The 21,586-nt window shown below is 36.1% G+C and overlaps 1 protein-coding gene across 3 annotated transcripts in view; it reads right to left on the reverse strand.

The window, feature by feature from the left end:
- SCAI (suppressor of cancer cell invasion) overlaps positions 1-21,586 on the reverse strand; it is a 158,148-nt gene that overhangs the window by 31,130 nt on the left and 105,432 nt on the right. For all 3 annotated transcript variants that reach the window (XR_005983072.1, XR_005983071.1, XM_041724840.1), the window contains exons 4-13: positions 17,061-17,156; positions 16,412-16,498; positions 15,239-15,337; positions 8,274-8,370; positions 7,220-7,318; positions 6,914-7,066; positions 3,929-4,030; positions 3,574-3,675; positions 2,808-2,886; positions 1,050-1,149 (exon numbers count right to left, since the gene is read on the reverse strand). Coding sequence is in view for 1 of the 3 variants with exons in the window: in XM_041724840.1 (XP_041580774.1) it covers positions 1,050-1,149; positions 2,808-2,886; positions 3,574-3,675; positions 3,929-4,030; positions 6,914-7,066; positions 7,220-7,318; positions 8,274-8,370; positions 15,239-15,337; positions 16,412-16,498; positions 17,061-17,156 (1,014 nt within the window). In the remaining 2 variants the exon portion in view is untranslated. The remainder of the gene's footprint in view (positions 1-1,049; positions 1,150-2,807; positions 2,887-3,573; positions 3,676-3,928; positions 4,031-6,913; positions 7,067-7,219; positions 7,319-8,273; positions 8,371-15,238; positions 15,338-16,411; positions 16,499-17,060; positions 17,157-21,586) is intronic.

A 21,586-nucleotide genomic window follows, 5' to 3' on the forward strand; every position in this document is an offset into this window, starting at 1 on the left:
AGAGCCACTGCTTAAAAAGGTCACAGTTTTAGTGGGCATCCTCTCTTTCCCATGGTTTACCGGACAACGTATGTATAAAAATATTAATGTAAATATATAAAATGATGTGTCAATAAGCAACATCATCAAACATCAGTATCTTTCAGATATAATTTTCTTGAATATAAATCATTTACGACCAAGGTCAATGACAGCACCAATATATGGCTTGGAGAACTGTTAGTTATTATACACATAATTTGAAATATCTCCCTCTCTGCCTTTCTTTCCTCATTCTTTAATATGAACAGTTAACATTTTTGGGAATCCCTGGGTGGCGCAGCGGTTTGGTGCCTGCCTTTGGCCCAGGGCGCGATTCTGGAGAACTGGGATCGAATCCCACGTCGGGCTGCCGGTGCATGGAGCCTGCTTCTCCCTCTGCCTGTGTCTCTGCCTCACTGTGTGTGACTATCATAAATAAATAAAATTTTTTTTAAAAAAACACATTTTTGTATAAAGTGCTATCAGAAATGCAGTTTGAGATAAGTCCAGTCCCCTTTATAACTAGATGGTGATCCCTCAGCTAGAGAGAGATTGTAGAGCCAATAATGGTCCAAGCAGTGAATGTGTTGTATTTAGGAAAAGAGCAAACTTACACAGATGAAATTTACTTGAAATCATACAATTAAGTTCACTTATACTATATCAAACCAAAAGAACCTTCTATTAAAAAGCTTGTATTGATGTTAACATGTATCACGTCCTGACATATTATTTATGTATATATGTACAGTCTTTCAACTTGTAATTCTGCTCACTGACATATCCCCAATAATTGAATAGTGCCTGACATATAATACTCAGTGAAAATTTAAAAAATATACACCAGTCAAAAATTCTAATTTCCTAGGACAGTCAGAGACAAAAATATTACTGGAATCCAAATAAGGGTTATTAATGGTAGTCTGAGGGAATATTTCCAGTACTAGAAAAAAACTCCCCATTTTAGTTAATATTTTCTAAGACAGAACTAGAATTTTTATAACAGGGAGAGACACCAGAATACATACCAGTGCATTTCCTTGTGGGACTGATTTCGTTTGTGGATGGCATCTCCATTTATAATATCCCGATTACTATTAGTAAGTACCCCTCCAAAATCATAAGGACCTATAAAAACAAAGGGAAGAATTCTAGACTTCAGTTGGAGAATAACACTGATCTGACACTCAAATACAAAGGTCTTATACGAGTCTCTCGATACAAACGGAAGACAATAACAAAACATTTTAATCATTTTAAAATTTAACATTTTAGTTTAATGCGGTATTTAAATGATTTCAGCATGTTGCCTGTTTCAACATTCAAAAAAATCATTTAAGTATTCATCAGTTCTTCAAACAGAATATAATGAGAAACAAAACAAGAATCTACTACACCCCATTTTTCTGGGTGCAGAAAAGGGATGGAGGTCTGGGAAGTTCAAAATGATCTTTACATTTCAAGCAAAGTTAAATCTCACATTCAACCAAATTATCTAAGTAAGAAAGTTGCAGAATGAAGTCCTAATAATTTCTTAAATATAATTTTAAGTGAGCCACTAATTATAAAATTTGAGAAAATTTTGAATGGGTTTTGAAAATTGTCATTGATAAAAACTTCATTTAAAGAAAAGAAATGCCAAATTTCAGTGTGTGATAAAAATCTGTTATTGTCATTAATTATGTCAGCCACTGTAGTTCCAGTTTTGAAGTTAGCCTTTCCTATGGTCACATTGGTTAGCTGAACTCTTGTCTAAATGGAACAGTAACTGTGGGATGTTAGGAATCATCTCTCTCAAAGGACCATTTAGTTAGTACTTACTGTACTCTGAAACAGTAAAATAAGAGGTCAATATATTAAATAGGGGCCCAGTTTCTAGCACATGTTATAAAACATGGAAATAATCATTTATAAATAAAACTTACTAACTTCATTACAAAAAAATTTAAAGCAGTATTTATGATTGTGTCACTTTCAACACTGTCATATCTTATCCTGTAAGATCACTGCCATGAAAAGACTCTGGGATTTATTTTGTTTTGTTTTCATTTTAACACTAAAAAAGAATCTATACGTCATGCAAGGAAGATGGCAGGGACATGCATTGTATAAAGGAATGCAAATTTCAACAAACAGATGAAGAGGAAAATGTTAAGGATGTTAAGAAAAAAATTTTTTTGTCCAAAGATTTAATTGCCTAATTTACATCCAAGTTACTCATCTATTCTGACAATTTCATATATTCTGGACTCATATATTCTGGATAGTTTTAAGTTTTGACTCTGAAACAGCATCCCATTATTCTTCAGGTTGAATCCATAAAAACCAAAAAAGGACAGAAAACAAAATCATGAGGACTTGAACTTTCACAGTTATAAAAGTGCACTAATTTCTACAAAGACTTTCAGCCACAATGAAGCCACTGACCAGACTCCCTGATGTCCTACTAAAGGCCCAGAAAAACTCAATGATGTGAAGTAGAACATTAGGCATGGTTTTTCCATATATATTTAAGTAATATATATGTGTCTTTGGCAGACTTGATAGTGAGGCATGCATTTAGTATGCAAATTTGCTGATGATCTGTGGACTTCAAAGTATAATATTTCAACAAATGAAATAGACTGGGGTATCCACAAGATTGTCAATTCAACAAAGAGACCAGGTTTCAATTTGGAAGCCTCTTTGGAAAGCTTGGGATGGTCTGTGGGCTATGGGCCGTGGTCTTGTAGAAAATAAAGAGAATTCAAGCCCTGCTCACGACAGGGAGCATTCCTTTATTGTACCTTCACTATCAGAACGACCTGTGGGGAAAACACCAGTGGCTGACAGGTAAATCAGAAGCACACTATTGGCAGGCAGCTCCTGAAATTAAAGAAAATCACATATACAAAACAACAAACAGTTTTATTTAAAGTTCCTGATATTTTAAAGTTGTAGGGACAAAAAGAACCTAATTCAATATATTACTGTCTTCTCCAAGAGAACCACCACTCTTACAGGTTCCAACTTATAACTGCTTACACAACAAAGAGACATTATGAATCTATACTATTACCAAAGTTTTGAAGATATTATTTCAAAAACCTCATCAGTTAGAGAATGTTCTCTGCAAACCCTGAAATGGAGAAGTAAGGATTCTGACTATAGATCTAAAGGACAAAGTCCTGCTTGTGGCTTTCTCTACATAAATGCTGGGAGGAATTTTCTACTTTTCATAATTCTTTCAGATGACCACAAGGCTCCACAGAGCTCCCTGAACATATAACATGCCTGTGCAATCTGACTGTTATACCTAAAGTAGTTTAGTAATAAAAACCTGGAGAAAGAAGAATGATAATTAATCACTATTCTCATTAATGGTAAGGAGCAGTTATAACATTGTAAGCAATTTCCATTCCAAAATAGCTGTGATCAGATATTCTGAATGCAGTTTTCAATTTCATATTTTATCTAAATTCTTGATTCAAAGATTCAAAGAAAAGAGTGACTCTCAGATTCTATTTAGAGCACATTTTCCCCACATAATAAAAATTATCAGATCATATATACCTTAAAAGATGCTGCTAAGAATGTGTATAGTTGACTGAAGGTTGGTTTGTAGAGCAGATATTTGTGGGGGTTTTCTCGTCTGGTAGGTTTATCAGCTGATTCCTATATTATACACAGAAAACAAGACACATACAAGCTGTATTTCACAGATGAATTATCAATGGCTGTTTTTACTATCCTCTTCATCAAATAGCTTTTTAAAAATTCCATGTTACTTTTATTGTGCTTATCTCTCTTGTGTTTCATCAAGAGAATTCTTTATTCACATGTGTAGCATTTGTTGTATAATAGCATTCCATGAGGAGCAGAAGCAGGAACAGTGTTACCAAAATCGCAAATGTAGAGAGAAGATCACCTGCATTCCTGGTTTATTCATCTGGGAAGCTAGATTCATTGGCTCCCTTTCCAGGGCTTGTAACATCCGGAACATGTCCACAGTTAGTTCGCTAAACTTAACCTGGAAGACCAAAGAAAACAAACCTCCCCATTAATGCAGTACACAGACTTAGTCTCTGACTGTAATATTACCCCTGACACTCATGTGTATTTAATGACATTAATTTAACCCCCCAGTGTTTTATTAGAAAAACTTCCAAAGATAGACAATTAATTGTATGGTAATACTCAATACTCATCATCTAGATCCTATACCATTAACATTTTCTGTATACAGCTTTATCTGTATTTCTCTACCTATTTTTATTTCTGTCAATCCATCAACTTCCTCAGGTATTTTTAAAAACATGAAAAGTAGTCATCTTAACAAAAAGACCTATATTAGGTCCTTCAAAACATGCTAACTTTTGGCAAAACAGCCTAATGGAACAGGCTATGGCCTATATTTCAGAACCTCTTCAATACATTTTCTCTATCTGATATTAAAGCTGCATCCTTTTCCATTATGAATAATACTTCTATAGAACTTCAGGTAGGCAGTGTCTTGTTTTTTTTTTAATTTTTTAAAATTTTATTTTATTATTATTTTAAAAAGATTTTATTTATTTATTTGAGAAAAGGAGAGGGAGAGAGAGAGAGGGAGAAAGAGCATAAGCAGGGGGAGTGGCAAAGGGAGAAGAAGCAGACTTCCCACTGAGCAAGGAGCCTGATGTGGGGCTCAATCCCAGGACCCCAGGATCATGACCTGAGCTAAAGGCAGACACTTAACCCATTGAGCCATCCAGACACCCTAAAATTTTTTATTAAATCTTTAATCCAAATCACCTATTTCACTCATCCTATCATTCTCTCCCTTGGAAACCATCAGTTTGTTCTCTATAGTTAAGAGTCTGTTTCTTGGTTTGCCTCTCTCTTTTTTTCCCTATGTTCATTTGCTTTATTTCTTAAATTCTATATATAAGCGAAATTGTATGGTATTTGTTCTTCTCTGACTTACTTTGCCTAGCATCATGCTCTCTAGTTCTTTCCATGTTGTTGCAAATGGCAAGATTTCATTTCTTTTTATGGCTGAATAATATTCCATTATACACACACAGATGCACACACACACCCTCTTCTTTATCCATTCATCTATTAATGGAAACTTGGGCTGCTTCCACAGTTTGCCTATTCCAAATAATGCTACAATAAACATAGGGGTGCATGTATCCCTTTGAATACGTGTTCTTGTATTTTAGGGGTAAATACCCAGTAGGGCAATTACTAGATCATAGGGTAGTTCTAGATTTTTAACTTTTTGAGGAACCTCCATACTGTTTTCCACAGTGGCTGCCTAAGTTTGCATTCCTACTGTGTAAGAGGGCTCCTTTTTCTCTACATCCTCACCAACATTTGTTGTTTCTTGTGTTTTTTATTTTATTCTGACTGATGTGTGAGGATATCTCATTTTGGTTTTGATTTACATTTTCCTGATGATGAGTGATGCTGAGAATCTTTCCATGTGTCTGTTGGCTATCTGTATGTCTCCCCTGGAGATTTGTCTGTTCGTGTCTTCTGCTCATAAGCAAGCAGTGTTTTAATTTAAATTAATTTTGCAAATTAATGGCTTTAAAAGCCAAAATTGGAGAAGTACTAGAAAAAGTTATGAACAATAACAACAAAAAAAAGTTGTGAGGGAAGGATCTAAAATTAAAACTTGTGTAAATAATGCATATAGAAAAATGTATTCGGGATCCCTGGGTGGCGCAGCGGTTTGGCGCCTGCCTTTGGCCCAGGGCGCGATCCTGGAGACCCGGGATCGAATCCCACGTCGGGCTCCCGGTGCATGGAGCCTGCTTCTCCCTCTGCCTGTGTCTCTGCCTCTCTCTATCTCTCTGTGACTATCATAAATAAATAAAAATTAAAAAAAAAAAAAATTAAAAAAAAAAAAAAAAGAAAAATGTATTCACTGGACACTTTAAATCCTTATCATCATGGAAATATTCTGTCATGAAAAAAATTTGATATTTGCTGTGACAATATACTTAAAAATAATTCTTCCTCCCTTTTACCTGACTGCAAAATATACAGATTTTTTAAATTATAAAGAAGAAAACAGGGGCCCCTGGGTGGCTGTCAGTTAAGCCTTCAACTCTTGATTTCAGCTCAGATTTGATTATGGGGTTGTGGGACTGTGCCATGTGTGGGGCTCTGCACTCAGTAGGGAGTCTGCTGAAGACTCTCTCCTCTCTCTCTGCCCCTTCCATGCTCACATACATGCACTCTCTCTCCCCCAAAATAAATAAATAAATCTTAAAAAATTTTTAAATAAAGCAAAGCTTGGGGCACCTGGGTGGCTCAGTCAGTCAAGCATCTGCCTTCAGCTCAAGTCACGATCCCATAGTCCTGGAATCAAGCCCAACACTGGGCTCCCTGCTCTGCAGAGAGCCTGCTTCTCCCCCACCCTCTGCCACTCTTATGCTCTCTCTCCTTCATAAATAAATAAATAAATAAAATCTTTTTTTTTTTCCTTTTTTTTTCTTTTCTTTTTTTTTTTTAAAGCAAAGCTTTAAAAAAAGAAATCACCTATAACTCTGTTATTCAGAGATAAACCTTTTATGATATTGGTAAATTTCTTCCTAGTCTTTTTGCCTATACATATATGTATATAGCAATGTTAACATATATGAAATAATTTGGTTTATATAGCTCAATAACAAGTTTATTTTCACTTCCCATATCACAAATATATCTTCCTCTGCAATTAAAAATTCTTTCTAAACTTGTAAATATCTGTAATATAATCCATATGGACATGGCATAATTGAATTAACCATTTCCTCACAAATGGATTTAGGATATTTATAAGGAAATAATCATTCTCTAATAATAATCTGTAATTCTGCAATAAAAACCATTATTTTTCAAAGTGAATTTTAAGTATAATTCCTTCACAATTCTTTACCTGGTTATTACAATTACCAATAATGAGTGCATCAGCCAGAGACAATTGTCCCACAATCATGCCCTGTTCCAGCAATGGGGCTCCTGTTTCAGCAAGACGATTAGATGTGATCACAATGGTATTATCATCATTTAATACCATCACGGGGTCCGCCTGGAGAAAAAAGGAGTAAGTAGTTGATGGCTACAACAAAAGTTAATATAATAAATTATTCCTTCTTCTTGACTTATACACACAATAAAAACGTATACCACATATGCATTTACTGATCCATAATTATGACAATCTATCTTGTCAAAAGCTGACCTCAATGAAAGCTGCTACTTCTTGAAGCACCAGGTTCCATTCCACTTGATCTTCTGTATTAAAGCGGTGAGTATAATCTTCAATTTCATCTGACAATTCCTGATTTTAAAATATCACAAGGAAAATAATTACAGGAAAAAAAAACATAAAAATAGATTGCTATGTTGCACCATATTCTTGACAGAAATTGATATAGTTAAGAAGCTTGATTATTATCAACATATAGCCTCACTTATAGCCAAAAACAAAGAAGAAAACTTTTATTTTGCTTTAAAATAAAAGACTCCAGAATAATACACATCAGTAAGATCTTCATAGAGAAACAGAGTGACTCATACTTACTCAATGCTACACCAGCACTTAATTTAAGAGAAGATTTCTAAAGGTAAAGCCCCAAATTTTTAACACCTAAAAAAAATGAAGACTATCTAGATGATTTTCTTTGGATTTATATCATACTGTGTTTTGGGAACAGCCATAGTAACTAGAGGTGGAGGAAGACAGAAGAGGACTTGTCAAAACTAGCATGTTCTACCTGAGTACCAAAAATTAGGAATGACCGACTATAGAGTGCAACCAGAATGGGGTGTGCAATATTGAGTGATTCCCAAGTGTGGTTAACTCCTGATTACCTGAGTTAATGGAGGACAGTGACGTAGACATAGTAAAAGGATGGAAAAATCAAAATTCATTCACAATACCTTTGTAAAACATTGTATGCTTACTCTTGACTTAACCTTTCAATAATTTTCTCTTAAACTAAATATTTTAACTTTTGTTTTCATTTCCCAACAATCTATTGATGGGTGGTGAAAGTAAAACATACTTAAGGGACAAAAGCAAGGAATTAAGAGAACTGTCTCTGGCTAGTGTGTATCTAAAATATGAAGACTGCAGGAAAATCCTTTTAGCATTACGCTTGTCCAAAGTTACTGTACTTTGAATATTGTAATGATTTACATATATGAAAATTATTCCCTGAATATATTTAAAAAACAAAATTATCCATATACAACTACAAATTAGAATTTTAGTAATTTTAAAGCACACTTACTTTCACCAAATCCTTCACAACATCCATTTTGTTGAGCAGAAGACAAACTACAATAAATCTTGCATAGTATCGTAGCTTCTTAACAACCAGCTCAGGTCTACAGCAGATAAATGGGAAGTTACTCATTAGACTAAAAAAGAAAACATGTTCTTTGATTTTTCTATCTTTCTGGAAGCTTTTAAACTCTTTAGATCCTATTTTGCACAGTTACAACTATTTCTGCATATAACCTGTAGTAGCATTTAAACACATTTCTTAAAGATTCCTTGTGGTCATTCATTGAACAAGTACCCATTGAGAACTTAGATGCAACAGGCACCCTGCTGAGTGCTAGAAAAATGATTAAAACAAACAATTACAGATATGGCCCCTTCTTCACGGATCTCAGAGACAGGACGCTACCTAAAATTCAGTGGAAACAGATAAACACTTAAAACACAGCGGAATAAATACAACAGGAGAAATAAAGGATGCTATTTGAGCCCACAGAGAAGGCTTCCTAGAGAGAATGATATTCAAGGTAACATGATAAAGAGTAAAAGACAACAAGCAGGAAAATACGAGGTGAAAAAAGTTCTGGGAAGAACGTTCTCTGTTTCGAAATCTTATTTTCTGATATTAATATAATCAAACCAGTCTTCTTATGCTTACTTTGTAAGCCGTATCTTTTTCTGTCCCTCTATTTCCAGTACATGTGTCTTTTCATATTAACTAATGTTGTTAGGTAATATATAGTTAGCTTTTTTATCCACGTTGACAATCTCTGCCTCACAGACTCAGGAACTTGGACCATTTACATTTTATCTGATTGCTGCTTTGGCTGAGTTTGTATCTCCCACTGTGCTGGTTGTTTTCTACTTCCCCTTTCTGTGTTTGTGTTTTCTAGGACTCATTTCTTGTTTTCTTTTCAGTTAATCAACTATGTTTTAGCTTTCTCTTTTTTGTATCCTCTGTCAGTTTCTTACTTGTAACTCTTCCTTACTATTCTTTTAGTGGTTGCTATGAGTGACTTATCCCAGGATATTTACAATCAATATTGCACCTCTCTCTTCACACCTGACCATCTATACTCATTCCTTATCAACCCAAACCCTATATTTCCAAATTCCACAGCCTTCATTACAATTGTAATAATCTTATGATGATACATTCTGTATATGTTTGATAATAAAATTTTTAAAATCCTTCTTTGGCCCATGAGTTATTGAGAAATGTGCCTACTAATTGATAAATTTATTGATTTTTTTTTAAACTATGTTGTCGTTCTTAATTTTTAATGGCATTGCACCACAGTTAGACATCATACACTTGAAAATAATCGAAACCTGTTTTTTTTTATCTTTTTTTTTGTAGATTTATTTATTTATTCATGATAGACATGGGAGGGGGGGCAGAGACACAGGAGGAGGGAGAAGCAGGCTCCATGGCGGGAGCCCGACATGGGACTCGATCCCGGGACTCCAGGATTGTGCCCTGGGCCAAAGGCAGGCACTAAACCGCTGAGCCACCCAGGGATCCCCCTCTAAACCTGTTTTGCATCAGGTGTAAATCAATTTCACAAAATTTTCATATAAGCTTGAAAATTATGTGTATTTGCTTAATGTTGTAGGCAGTTTTAAGCATATTAGAACAATTTTTTTTTAAGATTTTATTTACTTATTCATGAAAGACACAGAGAGTGAGAGAGAGGCAGACACAGGCAGAGGGAGAAGCAGGCTCCACGCAGGGAGCCCGACGTGGGACTCAATCCCGGGACCCCAGGATCACACCCTGGGCTGAAGGCAGTGCTAAACCGCTGAGCCACCTGGGCTGCCCTAGAACAAGTTTTTAATTGTTACTCAAATCTCATTTTTTCCCCTCTTTGATATGTAAATGACTAAATGTGGTATATTTAAAATCTTCTTGTATAATGGATCATTTTTTATCAATTCCTCCCAGAAAATATGCCACTTTTTTCTTTATTATAATGTATAAGCAAGTGCATATACAACAAGTTTAGAATTTTTTATTTTGAGTTGTTCCTTTTACTATTAAGAAGTAAACCTCTAACCTTAATAATACCCTCTGCTGAGGCACCTGGGTGGCTCAGTCAGTTAGGAATTTGCCTTTGGCTTGGGTCATGATCTCAGGGTCCTAGGATAGAACCTGAGTTGGGCTCCTTGCTCAGCGGGGAGTCTGCTTCTCTCTTTCCCTCTGCCCCTCCCCGTGCTCATGTGCAAGCACTCTCTCTGAAATAAACAAATAAATACATCTTTTAAAAAAAATAACAATACTCTCTGCCTTAAATATAGTGGCTTTTCTTCACCTTGGTATCTATTTTTTCTCTGTGTCTCTTGTATCTTTGGAGGATCTCTTATAAACACTGTATTTCTGGATTTTCCTTTTTAAAAGGCATACTGATTGGGGCACCTGGGTGGCTCAAGTCACGATCCTTAGGTCCTAGGACTGAGCCCCGAGTCAGGCTCCCTGATCAGCAGTCTCCCTCTCTATGTGCCTCTCCTCTCGCTCAAATAAATAAAATCTTAAAAAAAAAAAAAAGAAGACATATTGACAATCTCTGACTTTTATTAGGAAGTTTAGATCATTTTCACTTACTATGGTTACCAATATGCTTGGACTTATTTCTACTTTAGTTTTTTGTGCTAATTACTAATTATATTTTACTTTAGTATACATTCTTTTCCTACCTTTTATTGTAATGATCATACATCATAATTTTATTATTCACTTTCCTCTTTTTTTTTTTTATTTTTTATTTATTTATGATAGTCACAGAGAGAGAGAGAGGCAAAGACACAGGCGGAGGGAGAAGCAGGCTCCATGCACCGGGAGCCCGATGTGGGACTCGATCCCGGGTCTCCAGGATCGCGCCCTGGGCCAAAGGCAGGCGCCAAACCGCTGCGCCACCCAGGGATCCCTCACTTTCCTCTTTTACCTGTTTTGAAGTTATACATTTTCTTTAGGTTCTTTAAAAATATTTTTCTTAATATTTTAATAAACAAAAATATTTTATTTATTTTAAGTTTCTTCTGAACAATAAATGGATCTTATTGGTATGGCTTAATTCTTTACTGTCTCCTTTCATGTTATTGTTGTCCAGAATTTGGCCCCATTTTATCTGGATAACCTCAATTAGCCATTATTACAATGATTACTGTCTTATGAAGTCTGTGATTCTTTCAGAAACAGAGGGATAACTGTTTTCCCTTGTATATCACCCCTTCCTTTCAGTTTTAATTTTCCTTTTTCTGAAGAAATCCACAGTAGTTCTTTTATATCACCAAAACTGACCACCCTCTTACAAGGTTGTCACAGCACTGGTCACAGGGTTAATGACCCAAGGATTTCCCTTACTTTGTTAACAGCTAAGCTGTCCATTTAAAAGGATGGTTGATTTTTTTATCCAGCATCTCTAGGTAGTTTGGAGACTATTTTTGATTATCTAACCTGCCACATTGTCAGAATTGGAATTCAAAATAGGAGGAAAATTTGTAGCAGGATGATGTCAATTCATAGTTGAAACAGTAATAAGACAATTCCTTGAATTTTTTGAATAAAAATAAAATAGATTCTGTGAATCTATATCATAGATTATACAACTATGTAACACAGATCACAAGAACACATACTGAACCAGGGATTGACCAATTTTTGCAAATGGCCAGTAAGTAAATGTTTTAGGTTTTGTAGGCACATATGGTGTTTGCAGTGTATTTATCTTTTCTTTTTTCATAGCACTTTAAAAGTATAAAAAGGATTCTAAGCTACCAGACAGTTCAAAAACAGGCATGCCGGGATCCCTGGGTGGTGGGGATCCCTGGGTGGCGCAGTGGTTCGGCGCTTGCCTTTGGCCCAGGGCGCGATCCTGGAGACCCGGGATCGAATCCCACATTGGGCTCCCGGTGCATGGAGCCTGCTTCTCCCCCTGCCTGTGTCTCTGCCTCTCTCTCTCTCTCTGTGACTATCATAAATAAATAAATAAATAAAAATTCTTTAAAAAAAAAAAAAAACAAAAACAAAAACAGGCATGCCAATCCCTTTATTAAATATACAGAAGTAGGTGGATGTATTCCATTGCAGAAACCACTTGTGTCGAACTGCAGCAAAGTACAGATAAATAAGTCAGTGCTATCCACTCATACACACAAGAGGCTATCCCAGCCAGGCCTGAAAACCTGAACAGCCCATAGCCCACTGTCTGACAACATATCAAACTACAGAAAACAAAAAAAAAAATGATCCCATGAACCACACTAGAAAGGTCCACAAGTCCTCCCTATAAACAGTACTACTAGGAAGTGCCAAGGTCCACAAGTTTAGATTCATGTTTCCCAAGATAAAAAACTTCCATACTGTCAACACTACAACTGATATCATGATTCCCCTGACAAGTTCTTCTGGCACTCTGAACTGTAGCTTTGTCTACTAGGCCCCCTACTTCTAAGACACCAACTCTGCACATTTGCCTGAGAAACTGTTTTCCCAGGTGGCTGACTGTAACTTGGCCCCAAACTCTGAGTACTCAGAAACTTCATCTTCTCTACATCTAACTCTGACTAGGTTCAGCCTCAGCCACTTGCAACAGTTAGGGTTTGTGGCTCCCAGGACAAATAATGATGTGGCAACGTCTCCTCTACGAAATAGGATGGGCCCATGGAATGAGACATTTTGAGAGTTGTATATGCTTAGTGACAGGCAGTCACCTTTGGTGATGGCTGGAATATACCATTCTTTTTGGCTTTAATACAGTCCTTAGGTACTGGGACACTGCAAAGAGAACTTGCCCCTTTGAGATTTTTGCAACTGTGAAATTGCACAAAACTCTCTTACTTAATCAACCAGCTGTTCATTTCATTTTATTTCTTATTTAAATTCAATTTAGTTAACATATAGTATATTATTAATTTCAGGGGTAGAATTTAGTGATTTATTAGTTGCATGTAACACCCATCACGTGCCCTCCTTAATGCTCATCAATCAGTTACCGATATCCCCTCCCGCAACCCTCAATTTGTTTCCTATCATTAAGAGTCTCTATGGTTTGTCTCCCTCTCTGTTTACATTTTATTTTATTAATACAATAGAATATTCCTCAACCATCAAAAAGAATGAAATCTTGCCATTTCCAATGAGATGACTGAAACTAGAGAGTATTAGGCTAAACCAGCTGTTCATTTTAGCAGCTGTCACCATTTGCTACCTTGACTGTCTCCCTGCCCTGAGCAAACTAAGAAACAACCTACCAACCTACCAACAGAACAGAAGTCCTTCCTAAAGTAAAGGGAAGGAGGTCAAGGTTTCACACGAGGGATTGTCCTTTCATTCTAATCTAGTAGCCTAAGGCAAGAGACTCGGTCATCCTGGTTCCAAATAATCCTACTTCTGTTCATCTGCCCTGCTCTAGGAGGCAGCACAGGAAAACCATTCATATGGTTTGCTATTTGCTATTAGGACAGAAAAGGTTTTTAATAAATAAAATTGTTGGGTTTTAAGCTAAGGGGCCCTAGGCCAATTTCTCTTTAAGTGAATTAGAAAACGCAGAAGAGTGAATTAGATAAGGTATTTCATTATTGCTTTAAAAGTTCTTTCCTTTGAGGGCGGGACGGAGGGGAAAAAAAAGAAAAAATAAATAAAAAATAAAAAGTTCTTTCCTTCTATGTATTTTCATACTGAAAAGATATTACATAGACCTTTTGCCTATTTTTAAAAATAAAATTTATCTTACCAAGAATTCAAATTGTACAATACCAATGCAAAAAAAAGGGTGGAGGGGTATTCCTGAGGAAATATATCCGTAGTGGAAATATGTGAAGCAAACCGTGAGAAAATCTGAAGGAGAGGTAAGTGGTGGAACTTCTGATGGAAGAATGAAGCATGGTGATGACTTTGGGGGAAAATGGAGAATGCAGTATCTGCATGCCCTGCTTGTACCAACCCAACTCCTCTGGACAAGCCTGAATAAGATCTGCTAGGGAATGAAGGGGATTTACAAGAGTGGGGCTTTCCCAAAAATATCGCTGTTTAGCCGGAAAGCTTATGTTAGCCAACCACAAAGTATTCTCTAGAAAAATACGTCAAAATTATGTTCTTGTCTACTGCTAAAAGAATATAATCTTTTCACTATACAACAACTGTGAGTTCTGCTTCCAGCAGTAGAGAGAACATTCAGATCTTCTATGCCTGAGCTTTCTCTTCTAATGATTCCTGGAATACTAGTAACAAAGATTCTCCAGCAGAACCCTGATTTCTTTAGCAATTCCATTTTAACCTGGAATTAATGACATCACAGTTTAATTGTGCCCCAAATATGTCTGTAACTCCCAGAGAAGATAATCCTCTGAAAGGAAAAGACACCACCCGCACACCTTTTTCTTTTCTTTTTCTTCTCCCACCCAGTATCTACACCACACTGCCAGATATATTAGTAAATACTCAACAGATTACCACTGGAAATGAATGAACTCTATGTAATTTTTTTTTTTTTTTTTTTTACAGTGGAGCTACACAATTGTAACATATCTGGTTTATAGAAGACAATGTAAACAGCATTAGCAGGCTATTCTTCAGTCCCATCAACAGGTTTTGAATGTATATGAATTCAAATTACACAGGCTAAAACAAATCTAGAATAAAGACTATCAGCTAAGCCTCACTTTGGAGCTCTTTTCTATTAAATTGTGTGGGACCCCATATAAGAAATGATCAACCCCTTCTTTGAGTTCTGACTCCACCAGGTATTGTGACATCTGTTATAATATCTATAACATTTATTGCTTTTAACATTTGCATACACCTATTTATGTATTTAACAATACATCTTTATGCTTAAGAAGGACTAGTACACTGTAAGGCACTCAATAAAGCCCATTTAAATAAATGTGCGCTTCTTTGCATAACTTCCACACAGACTAAAAATTCTTAAGTGTTTTACCTCCTTCTTTCTAAAAACAACAGTAGGTGCATACCTGTCCTCTTTATTGACTTGAGAATAATATGATCTCTGTCTGATTGCAGAATAGAAGGAGAAAGCCTCATTCAGATAGCTGGTCTCAGATGTGCGTAGGCTATGGAAAAAAAAAATTTTTTTCAATTTAAATTTGATAGCATCTCAAAATCTTCATGATGAATACCTGTTTCCTGTTTCATTCTTTCTCTATTCCTCTACACAAGGGGATAAGAACGACTATCATAAATTTGAATCAGCAAAGCAATAATCCTAATACCCTTACAATGTGTAAAAATAATGACAATGTAAAAAAACAAAAAAACCTCACCACTGCTCCCAAGCCTTTTTTGATGACAATCCAAAGTCTATGTTGTTTTCATTTTTTGAAGGGATTCTCCAAACAGCATTCCACCCAGTTACATCTTTCTACCAGACCTTTCATGACCTTCCCCAAATCCATATAGTCACTTGTCCTTAGGCTCATTTCTTCAGTTTTTTTCTCATAGGACTCAGAAATGGACTAATCCATAGTAATCTTCAGAGGATGCTGATGAATCTGGTTCTCTGCTTAACATTTCTAGTTTTACAAGGAACTTAAGAAAATATTCTACCTTTCAGAGTGATTTTAATGGAGGAATGTTGGACTGTGAGCCAAAAGATAGGAAGAGGAAGAAATTCTGTATGGTCCAAGCTTTTTATGGTATACCTGATATTACTCTATGAGATTTAGATTCCTAAAGGGAGTTCTCTTCTTTCCTTGACTCATCACTAAAGATCTTATCAAAATTATCTTTATCCACTTCATAAAACCTTTTAGATATATCCTACAAATAGAAGTATTCCCCCAAAAAACACTCATTCAAACATATAAGTTATGATATATAAAGATTTAAGTGAAGTCGTTAATAACTATAAATTCATTTAGTATTTATGATTTATCTAAAACCAAGATCATAATCATTTCAGTTATAAATAAGCCTGCCCAAATGAACTGTTTGAAAGGTAAACCATTGAAGCAAATAATGTTACTTGGATTACGGAAGATCATTTCATAATACTGTTTTGATCACTATAATCTGGGGTCATTTATATCTCTTTAGTTTTCCCTCCTACCAAGTATAGTATGCACACTTTTGCATGCTGTGTTTAAATCAAGACAACGCTTTATTTTTTCCATATGTAATTCACTTACTAATAATGGTAGTATAGCTGCCCAATCTTAGAAGCAATCTCCCCTATTTGCCACCGCTTCAAGCCATACCGATTATCCAAGACTTGTCTGTTTTACATAGGAGATAAAAAAATAGAAATAAGAGACTATAAATTCCAAAAATAATCAAATCTGTATATTTAATAGGATAAAATACCACCCAATTCACCATGAAATTCTGAATTCAAGAATTCAAATTCATGAATTTTTCATGAGATTTCAACATCATTCAATTAAATTCAAAAAACATGTATTAAATGTTTATTTAAAGTAAGCTGATATATGGAAAGAAACTTCTTGAGCTATGCTCATGAAAATTAACAGCAACACCCCCCAACAGCTTTGACCAAAACATAACACCTATTTTAGAATGAAATCGCGAAGCAGCCTACCTATGTTAGAGGTAAATCATTTCAGATTTACTATAATACTATCTTAAAAGATCAGATGACAACACAACATTTTAAAAACTTAAGTAGGTAAGAAAAAAAGCAATGTATTTTCCTTTGTGTCATGAAGATGAAATATATTAAAGAGCATCAAGAGATAAAAAGCACTGTGTAGTAAAGGTGAAAACATGGACTAATATAGACTGGATCTTCATTCTCCTGTAACTATTAAATTCCTTTACCGATGCTGCTGCTGGAACTTCCAGAGTTTGGTGTAAACATCGAAAGTTCTTCCAAAATAGGACTGCCACTGCTTCTGCCCATATTGTGGCAAATCTCTGAAATAACAAACAAACAAGTATTATTTTTAAATCTCTTCTGCTATTTAGTATTTAAGTCTTGTGATGGTATAAACTGAACAGATTTAAAGCATTTGCCTTCAGGCTTTCTTTTTTAAAAGTTGTGGTTTGGGGGACAGAAATGGTTCCATAAGAGTCCAAGACATGTTCTTTCCTATTCTTTCCCCCACCTCTGTTTATTCTTAGTCTCCTTTGTAGATGCCTGTCCCATGAGGTTTCTAACACTCTCTTTCCTCTCCCTGGGCTATCTTATCCATGGTCACTTATACCCTGATAACTTCCAAATGTTTATTATTTTCATATAAGAACTCAGCACTGTGAAAAACACTGCTGCTTTAGAGAATATATCTAGAAGTGGATATGCAGGTGGTATTACTGTTCTCAATTATTCTATCTTCTCCCTTTAGGTGAAATTATACATCCCTGTCCTTGGGTCTGGTGACTCATAGTATACCCCTCAGAGACAAATTCTTTCCTGCCATATAAACACTGGGCCTGGCCATAAGACTTGCCTTGGCCAATGAAATAGAATTGTAAGCTTCCCATGCCATGTCTAAGAAGATGAAATAAGAGATGCTACATAGTTCAGTGTTTTCACTTCCCTCCAATCTAAGACCAAGACAGGGCTGCTCTTCAACCTGGAACACAGAGTAAGACACCTTTAATGGAATCTCAGAACTGCAGACAACTTATAGCTAACATGGGAGCTAGAAAGAAACTTCTATTGTAGCAAGGCACTAAAATGTTGGAGCTGTTACAGCAGCCTTATTGACGAAAAGCCAGTACAGAAATGGATACCAGGAAGAGGCTATTGCCATAACAAATAAATAACATATGTCACACTGGCACTGGAATTGAGCAGCATGAAACTGTTATAGAAGGCTGGAAAAATGATGGATGGCATGTACAATACAGAAGAAACAGCAGCTGCCTACCTGGGAAGCAGTTAAGGTGACTAATGAATGTATGGATTTATACAAAGAAGCCAGGAAAAGTATGCTACTAGCCCTGGATGCTGCGAGATTCACTTGACAAACAGGAGAAAGAGATGAACTCAGAAAAGAACTAGCTGCAGGGGATCCCTGGGTGGTGCAGTGGTTTGGCACCTGCCTTTGGCCCAGGGTGCGATCCTGGAGACCCAGGATCGAATCCCACGTCGGGCTCCCTGCATGGAGCCTGCTTCTCCCTCTGCCTATGTCTCTGCCTCTCTCTCTCTCTCTCTGTGGGTGTGACTATCACAAAAAAATAAAAATTAAAAAAACAAAAAACAAAAAACAAAGAACTAGCTGCAGGAAGGGCTGAAAGGAAAAGAGATAACCCACAAGTTCCAGAACCTTCAGGATTAAAAGACAGACACTTTCTAATGCATACGTGTGAAAGATACAACAGAGAAAAGCTGGCTGTAAATGCCACTTATAGCTGAGTCTCATCGTCACGGCAAAAATCTCTTTCTCAGAATCTGTGAATAAACACACAAGAGTGGCCCCAAGTATATTTTTTTCAGTGGAACAAGAGGGATCAGAAGACAGAATCTAAGGATCTAGCTGTCTTGTAAAAGCCTGATAAGCTCAAGGTATCTGTTAATAACGTCTAGGAGAGAAAGAGAGGCAAGTTTCAAAAGACTATGGCTATTGGTTTGTGGAAACTAACTTTTTAAATTTAATTCTATTTATTTATTAATGAGAGATACAGAGAGAGCGAGGCAGAGGCATAGGCAGAGGGAGAAGTAGGCTCCATGCAGGGAGCCTGATGTGGGACTTGATCACAGGACTCTAGGATCACGCCCTGGGCCGAAGGCAGGTACTAAACCGCTGAGCCACCCAGGTGTCTTTTTTTTTTTTTTTTTTTTAAATTTTATTATGTGGAAACTAACTTGAATCAAATAATCAACCAAATCTTGTGAGAGCCTTACTGCCAAATGTCATTTGTTTTATAAAGGAACAATAAAAAAAAAAAAAAAAAAAGGAACAATAATCACCCACTGATTACAGTGAGGTATACTTCTTACCCTGACTATGACTTGTTTTTTTGTGTTTATTGACTGGGTTTTGGGTTTTTGTTTTTATGAATAATTACCAAAATGTATCAGCTTAATCTTTATGCAAAGTGCTTTTTCTGTCTTTTTAAAGAAATTCATCCATACATAATATAGTCTTTTAAAAGATTTAAAGTTTCAGGGATCCCTGGGTGGCGCAGCAGTTTGGTGCCTGCCTTTGGCCCAGGGCGCGGTCCTGGAGACCCGGGATCGAATCCCACGTCGGGCTCCCGGTGTATGGAGCCTGCTTCTCCCTCTGCCTGTGTCTCTGCCTCTCTCTCTCTCTCTGTGTGTGTGACTATCATAAATAATAAAATAAAAATAAATAAATAAATAAGGTTTCACATTTCAAATTTAACTAATATAACCAAAGTTGAGTTTCAGATATGTGTTAACAAACAGAATAATTTTTTAAGAAAAATTTGACTTTTGAATAATATTACAGAACGAGAATTGCAGTCATCAATTTTCCCTCACGTTTGAGTCTCAGCTCTTTGTTCTATTCTAGGTTTTTCTGTTCCTCATTAACATTCTCTTAATTCTATAGCTTTATAAAAAGTGTGGCATGTTTCTTCTTTTTAAGGAACACCTTGGCTATTCTTGGTTCTTTATACTTGCATATGAGCACTGAAATAAGCTTATCAAAATTCTACCAAAAAGGGATCCCTGGGTGGTGCAGCGGTTCGGCGCCTGCCTTTGGCCCAGGGCGCGATCCTGGAGACCCGGGATCGAACCCCACATCAGGCTCTCAGCGCATGGAGCCTGCTTCTCCCTCTGCCTGTGTCTCTACCTCTCTCTCTCTCTCTCTCTCTCTCTCTGTGACTATCATAAATAAGTAATAATAAAAAAAAAAAAATTAAAAAAAAAAAATTCTACCAAAAAAAAAAAAAATCCTAATGGGCTCTAAAGAGACCTGAATGAATCTAGACATCCATTTGGAGAATTGACATTTTAAAAATAATTTTTAGTGTCAATAGTATCTCTTTCCATTCATGTTGAAAATAGTTACTAAATAAATTCTACAAGGCTTTGTATAAAGGTCTAATATTGCTTGGTTCACATTACTACAATGTCTCATATTTTTATTGCTTTTGTCAAAAGTATCTCCATTTTTTACATTATGTCTTAAAACTTTTTTTAATGCTGGAAACTTTTAAACATATACAAAGCAAAAAACAGTACAATGAATCCCAATGGGATTGGCTCAGGACAATCCCTTCTCCCTGTGGTTGCCAGATAAAGTAGTTTTGTTTGCAGGCTCTCTACTCATTTTCATTAATCTACCTGTCTATGCTTATATGACTTCATCTAAATCATACCCCTCTGATCACCACAGCACTATTTTCAATTAAGAAGTGCAGGCTGTATTTCAGAATGACCCCCTATAACCCAAATATCTACTAAAATACTTAAAATAGAGAAAACACTTAAATGTTTCATGGTAAAAGGAGACACCTTTTTTTTTTTTTTTTTTTTTTTAAGAGGGAGAGAGAGTATGTGCACACTTGCTAGCAGAGCAGGGGTAGGGGGTTGGAGTTGTGGGGAGGAGAGAGGCAGAGGGACAGGGAGAGAGAGAAAATCTTTAGCAGGCTTTACACTCAGCACAGAACACAATGAAGGGCTGATCTCACAACCTGAGATCATGACCTGAGCCAAAATTAAGAGCTTAACCACTCAGGTTAAGAGCTTAACCCCAAAAAGAGAGACTTTTAAATATAAATTCTCATTTAACCCAAGTTTAACTTCCAAATATAAAATAATTCCTTTATCTCACATAACTAAGTAAGTTTAATGTTCTTGGTAAACTATATAAACGAAATGAAATTTGAAGCAGTATTTTGTTGTTTAGTTGTTTGGGGTTGGTGGGGAGAGATGTATATCCTTCCAGATTTTACACATACATAGTATTCGTATATACCGGCACAGTATTCGTCTTATTTTTTATAAAGTAAACTTTTTTCACTTACTATATGGTTAACATTTTTTTCATGTTTAATATAAACATAGATAGCACAATGTATAATATACATACATATTTGAGATTAGCAGAAAGAGACTCCCTACATCCCCTCACACACACAAACCTGCTATGTATTTTTTAATTCACTTAACAGAGGATACATAAATTCAAATAAGACAGCAACAGAGCAGAAAAATATAGCTTACATTTGTATAGCATTTTTCTTGCTCCAGTGGGGTGTCCTACAGTTAGGCAAGGTGTATTTTTTTTTAAGATTTTATTTATTTATTCATGAGAGACACAGAAAGAAAGAGAGAGGCAGAGACACAGGCAGAGGGAGAAGCAGGCACCATGCAAGGAGCCCAATGTAGGACTTGATCCCAGGACTCCAGCATCACACCCTGGACCGAAGGC

Source organism: Vulpes lagopus, chromosome 12 (genome assembly GCF_018345385.1).
Source record: "Vulpes lagopus strain Blue_001 chromosome 12, ASM1834538v1, whole genome shotgun sequence".
Classification (NCBI taxonomy): Eukaryota; Metazoa; Chordata; class Mammalia; order Carnivora; family Canidae; genus Vulpes; species Vulpes lagopus.